The sequence below is a fragment of the Callionymus lyra genome, chromosome 14 (assembly GCF_982586985.1).
Source record: "Callionymus lyra chromosome 14, fCalLyr1.hap1.1, whole genome shotgun sequence".
In the NCBI taxonomy this organism is placed as follows: Eukaryota; Metazoa; Chordata; class Actinopteri; order Syngnathiformes; family Callionymidae; genus Callionymus; species Callionymus lyra.
Genome location: NC_141831.1, coordinates 11677112 through 11684163, shown reverse-complemented (window position 1 = coordinate 11684163; position 7052 = coordinate 11677112). Strand labels below are relative to the sequence as shown.

At 35.6% G+C, this 7052-nt stretch overlaps 1 protein-coding gene across 1 annotated transcript in view; it reads left to right on the top strand.

Moving 5' to 3' along the window:
• ophn1 (oligophrenin 1) overlaps window positions 1-7052 on the top strand; it is a 46973-nt gene extending 39921 nt beyond the window's left edge. Inside the window, exons 20-24 of the mRNA XM_087807341.1 lie at window positions 652-897; window positions 2079-2211; window positions 3626-3676; window positions 5575-5623; window positions 5700-7052. Coding sequence (XP_087663467.1) covers window positions 652-897; window positions 2079-2211; window positions 3626-3676; window positions 5575-5623; window positions 5700-5711 — 491 coding nt within the window. The 3' untranslated portion in view covers window positions 5712-7052. The remainder of the gene's footprint in view (window positions 1-651; window positions 898-2078; window positions 2212-3625; window positions 3677-5574; window positions 5624-5699) is intronic.

The window sequence follows — 7052 nt, the reverse complement described above, 5'->3', positions numbered from 1 at the left end:
AACGGTTGCCAAGCAACGAAATTTCGTTGCTGTGTTTTTTTTCCAATAACAATAAAAGAAAGTCTAAAGTTTTAAAATATTAAATGTAGCATTTTTTCTACTTGTTATTATTACTATAATGTCAAACTCTATGTGTAACTAAAATAATTTATTTTGATATTCCAATTTTTTATTGAAAAAAAAGGCGAAATTTGACATTTGACTACAGAAATTGGTGAAATACTTACAAGTTTTGACATTGGAAATGTTAAATCCAACTGTTAAATATCAGGATGGATATGATATACTTCCAAAGTTGAATTGAATATTATTAAATGTATTTAATCTCTTTTTTATTTCATTTTTTTAAATCACCATAAAAACGAATTAAAAACATTTATACTATTAAAAATAAACTCACGTTTATATTTATTGTTATAAAAGAAAAAAATGAGCTGCAGCATTATTTAAAATTGTACATAAAAGCTACTCTAGAAAACTATAAAAATAACTAAAATAACATTTCCACAGATATGGGATGTTATTGCTAAAATCAGCTTCTGCCTCTTCTCCTGTCACTGAGCAATAAAACCTACAAGTTAATAGTATTTTTAAGAAGTAATACAGGAAACTAAACAGCAACCCTTGAACTGATGTATTTCTGCCTCACAGGTGAGCAGAACGACGGCTCCTCCGTGGAGGGCGACACTCGAACCAGTCCGGTCCCGATGCAGCGTCGACTAGCTCCGCCCCTTCTTCCTCCCGTTCCTCGGGACCCTCCTCCCAGGCAGGCCCTGCTGCCCAAACACAAGGCGGAGTCGCCGCTGGCCAACGGGGAGTCTGGGGTCTTCGTGAGCCGAGTGCCGTCCTTCCAGGGAAGGAGAGTTCCTCCCAAAGTAGCTCCGCCCACCAGAGAAGGTAACGTGGAGCGACTCCAGCGGTTCTTATCAAGCGATGATGACCAGAGTCTTAATCTGAAGGCTTTCTCTTAAACATCCTTATTTTATCAATCAGCCATAACATTATGACCACTTAAGAAAACACTGTGTAAAGGCAGTTCCAATGTTGAGGCAAAAAGTAATATAACATAAATTGTAGGCGTGGAAGAAAATTACAATACATCGCAATATATATATATTTTTTTATTTAGATTTCCTATATTAGTCACATAAGGGGAACATTTTTTAATTTTTTCCACAGTACTTTATCGATATTCAAAAGCACTGCACCGTCTATTGGAAAAAAGAACATATACACCTCTTCCGCAGCTAAATCCCACAAATTCCTAGTGATGACTGAGGACGAGAGGATACAGTGGACTCCAGCAGCTTTTTAAGCTGATGTTTGTACATATTTTGGTTTAAAAAAAATCAGTTACGATTTATTAATATGAAACTCTGTGTAAAAAAAATTAAAATAATTTATATATATATATATATATATATGTATATATATACATTATTAAAAAAAAAAAATTATATATATATACTGTATATATATATATATATATATATACTGTATATATACAGTATATATAAATTATTTTAATTTTTTTTACACATAGAGTTTCATAGTAATAAATCGTAACTGATTTTTTTTAAACCAAAATATGTACAAACATCAGCTTTGTACATATAATACATATAATATATATATATATATATATATATATATATATATATATAAAGGTACATTTAATTCAACTTTTCAATTTAAAAATTCATTAAAAAATTAAGTGATTAAGAAAACGAATTCCAACAACAGCAATAATAACTTATTTAAGTGTCAAAAGTGTTTTAAACCAATGAAAAACCAAGAATAAACAACATGTAAAACTTCCATATAAAGTATTTTGTTCACTTAGATTCCACAGGAAAGTTCATTTGGACGTGTTTTAAAAAAATATAAAAATAATTTATAATTGGAAATATTCGATTAAAAAAAAATAGTCAATTATTATTAATTAATTAGTCGTTTTAAACCAACGAATAAACAACATGTAAAACTTCCATATAAAGTATTTTGTTCACATAGATTCCACAGGAAAGTTCATTTGTACTTGTGTTTAATCGTACCGTCTTTTTTTTTCCCAATTACAGGAGACAAGCCTCGACACATAGAGAAACCCGCCATTTGCCGGCCCCCGGTGAGGCCCCCCGACCCCCCGTCCAGATGCCCGGCTGCACAAAAGACCCCAAATCCGCCCGTCAGCGACGGCTCGCCGGCGTCCTAGTAAGTGCTCATTAGGGATGCAAGCGTTCTGCTACTGTGCCGAGGCCTCGGCCGCCACACATGAGCCCGTCAATGAGTTCATTGTGAGTCCGGGAGATTCTGCGGGAATAGTTTTTCAAAAAAAAAAACAGAAACGGCCTCAAGGCTGTCTTGGAATGAAAGGTTTAGAAAGTTTATTGAAATGATTTCCAGAATTTAAACAGTCATCGCACTTCGATGACTCACATCTGCCGCCGAGACTGATGTGTTTTGCCGCCAACAATCATCATCATCATTATTATTATTAAATCTATTGTTTCAACATGTCGGTTACTCATGTATTTAGATAATGCTATCCTTTAGATTTGACTGATAACCGGGTCAAACCGCCGCTTTTTTAGGCTGAGAAAGTAAACACAAATAAACAGTAAATGGTAGGAATAGAATAAAATGTCATTTCCCTTTTAAATAACAACTTTTGATGCATTTTTGTGGCTCGTTCATCGTCCAAACTTTCCTTCTACATCAGTGTTCAAGTTGTCCACATTTTTTGAATGCTGTGGTCTTTTTGTGTGTTCTTATGTCAACCTGATTGCTCAATAAAGTTATTCAAATTTAATTTAACTGTAAAAAAAAAATTGATATTCCTCACATTGTGTTGTACTTCGTCAATTAAAGCAACAACACATTTATTATGACAAACCATGACAGTTCTTTCAGAATATGTTAATAATACAAAGGTTTAAAGACTGTTCATGTTTTGTCATATATCAGAATATTTCATTTAATTTTTACATCATAATTAATATTGGTTTTCTTTTTTAATTTATTTAATTATTGAAATATTGTTTTTGTCAAGGATCACATTTTTTTTTAAATTGAATTCAAATATTTTTTATATTGAATACTTTATATATATTTATATTTGACACTGATATACTTCCATATATATTGTTATATTTTGAACAAGAATATCAAACTTGATGTGGAAAAAAAGTCATTATTTTGAAAAGTGCAACTTTGTAAATATATATGTATTTATTATATAAATATATTTACACATAATAGAGTTTGATATTCTTGTTCAAATTTTAAAATCAAATTGAATTTCGCAATCGATTTTTTTAAAGCATGTACTCATGTAAAATTACAATCATTTTCTTTATGAAAGGTCGAATATTTATAATGAAAAAAATTAACCTTTTAAAACGAACAAATGATTGAATTAAATGATCGATCAATCAAAAATCAATCATTTTATAATATCAAAATACTTAAAAATCAACGTTTAAATTAAAAAACAATAAATGTTTTAACATTTAAAAAGTCAATTTCAACCATTAATATTCTAATGTCACTGATGTACTTATAAAAACATGTTTGTTTCATTAATATTACAGACTTTAATTATCAAACACGTTGTTTCTGTCCTCAGTGTTGCATCCAAGGCCAAGTTCTTTGAAAACGCCTCGAGAGGCTCCGGCAGGTACGTCTGACATTTCTGTGGATCAAAACAAAACATGGAGCAGATGATGAAAAATGATGCTGACACAGCGAATTCTGTTTGACACGTTAACCAATTGAAGTGCGTCCAGACACATGGAGGCGCTTTGAGTCAGAAGTCGAACAATGGAAGAAAAATCCAAGAGAAGGTCCAGTAGAAGAATATTTGGCTGAGATGGTAACAGCAGACGTTTGGAAGGATGTTCAGGCGTTTATTTAAAAAAATAATAATTCTGCGCTTCAGGAGAGTTAAGTCAGAGACAATGTAGGCTGTAACGACAGATGCAACAAGAAAAATACTTTGAAATTGATCCTTCAGGGCTTCCGTCTCTCTAGATGCATTTTGGTTGCTAAGGTAGCTTTTGGCAGCTAGCATTAGCATTGCTACTCCTGCTAGCTCATGAAGTAAAACAACAGTGTCTTGCAGAGTAATACCACAAGGCCTAACGGAGTAATACAATTTGGGGGGGAGGGGGGGGGGGCAGTAATATCACGGCGCCTCAGGGGATAATACCATGGCACCTGGCCAAATAATACCATTGCGCCGCTGGGGATAATACCATGGCGCCTTGCAAAGTAATACCAGGGCGCCTCACTGAGTAATACCACGGCGCATAGCGGAGTAATATCAACGCGCCTTGCGGAGTAATATCACCGGGCTTTGCTGAGTAATATCACCGCGCCTCGCCAAATAATACCATGGCGCCTCGCGGAGTAATACCATGGCATCTCGCCAAATAATACCATTGCGCCGCTGGGGATAATACCATGGCGCCTTGCAAAGTAATACCAGGGCGCCTCACTGAGTAATACCACGGCGCATAGCGGAGTAATATCAACGCGCCTTGCGGAGTAATATCACCGGGCTTTGCTGAGTAATATCACCGCGCCTCGCCAAATAATACCATGGCGCCTCACGGAGTAATACCACGGCACCTGACAGAGTAATACCACGGCGCCAAGTGGAGTAATATCATGGCACCTCACGGAGTAATATCATGGCACCTCACGGAGTAATATCATGGCACCTCACGGAGTAATACCACGGCACCTGACAGAGTAATACCACAGCGCCTTGCGGAGTAATATCACGGCCCCCAGCGGAGTAATATCACGGCGCCTCAGGGGATAATACCACGGTGCCTTGCAAAGTAATACCATAGCGCCTCACGAAGTAATATCACGGCGCCTTATGGGATAATACCACAGTGCCTCGCAAAGTAATACCATGCTCCCTCAGAGGAGTAATACCACAGCGCCTCAGGGGATAATACCATGGCGCCCTGGGAGTAATACCACGGGGCGTCATGGAGTAATACCACAGTGCCTCATGAAGTAATACCACAGTGCCTCACAAAGTAATACCACGGCGCCTAGCGGAGTAATATCACAGCGCCTCAGGGAGTAGTCCAACGTCGCCTTACAGAGTAATACCTGATGATTCAGTGAGTAAAACCACAGCGCCTCACAGAGTAATACGACGTTGCATTGCGGAGTAATACCACTGGCGGCTCGCAGAGACTTTGCAGATTTTTTTTAATGTAAATAAATTGGGGGTTCGAACTCCCGTCCTTGAGATCAAGCGTGGATGATCCACCAACTGATCTATCTGGTCTAGTGACGAAAGCAGATACCAAGGAATAAATGAAAGATGAATATCTGTGAATGGATCATTGAATCAACTCAAAGTCACTTTATACGGTGTTTGTTCACTCGAGTATTTGACGACACAAGTCGTCAGTGATGCACATAATTCATCGTGTCCCGGCACACGAGGGCTGGAAATGGACGTCACGCCGCTCGACACAGCGAGCCGCCGTCACCTCATCAAACATCATCATGAGATCCGTTCCAACTTCTTCTTCTTCTTCCTGGTGTCAGTCCGCAGGTGGCTCCTCCTCCTCCTTCTGCCCCGAATGTGAAGAGAGAAGTGAGTCCATGTAACTTAAATTAAAGATGTTGCTCTTCAACTTTATTCAACCCTTTATCTTTTATGTCTTCCCAAGACTCCAGGTTAGGTGAGACCAAACTCGTGACGCCACCATGTGCTCCCGGGTCCAGTGCTGGGAATCGTGGTGGGATATTTAAGGAGCAAATAGACTCTTGGATGTGACCAGGATGTGTGGGAAAAGTCCCGCGGCCGTGTGAAAGTTACGTTTGTTTCCTCCAGACGACAGCTTTTTCTTGTGTTTTTTTTTACTGCCTTTTAAACCTCTTAACGTAATTGACAGTTAAAATTGATGTAAAAAAAATCTGAACGATTAACTTGAATTCTAAAAATCTGTTTTAATTTCTTGATCTTTTGATTTATGGAGGATTTTAATCATAATCCAAACTTTTATCTGAGTTCCAGTTACATATTAATTGTTACGATTTAGTTGCCTTGAGTGCATATATTTTAACAAATATTTGCTCTATTTGTCATTAATATACCAATTATTTTCCTTTTTACTCATTCATTGAGTAAAAAATAATAATAAAATTCTATATCAATTTACTGTTTATGAAAACGGTAGCAAGTTCCTAAAAAATTGTCCTTAATGCTTAAATAATTTAGACATTATTGTCTCAATAAAATGTGCTTTATTTATTATTTTAAATTAATAAAATGACATTTAATTGACATAGACAGCTTACAAAAAGTATTGTTTTAGGTCAAATATTTTAAAATCATATTTATCTGTCATTTTAAGGTCCCTTAGTTTGATTTTGACTAAAAAGTACTTATATTTTCAAGTTAAATGTTTTGTTAACATGTTTTAAATAGAAAAAAAGCTGAAATGAAAACCTATAAGCTTTTTTCAATGAAATAAATACATGTTATTATATATATTATCATCAGAATTGTGCTCAATGATGATGTCAAAGTGTGTTTGTCACGAGGCAAACTGTCAGTATTAATAAAAAATAAGATTAATTGGATCACAAGAGGAATTAAATTCTAACGATTTGATTGACAGGTTTATACGAATCAACCATAATCTGATTGTTACTATCGTTTCTCTTCATCTGCGTTGAAGTATTTCTCGTCTTGTTCTGAAAAAAGGGAATTTGCAATCGTCACGAGGGAAGAATCAACCAAAAAGTAGTTTAAAAAAATGAAAATATCGTTCAGAAAGTATTGTCCAAATGTTTAACCCCTGAATGTAGTTTTATTTTTAAATGTTGGTGCGTCGTCTTTATGTTACACGAGTCGTTCTTGTTCAACAGTTTACTGGACGTTTTTTGTTCAAACACGTGAAAAGAAAAAAAAAAGCTTGATTGTAAAAGTAACTCCTGTTTTTTTTATTTGAAATGCTTGTTTTTTTTTAACTACCTGTTTGTTTAAAGAGGGGAAATAAAAAAGTTCTCAAAATGAA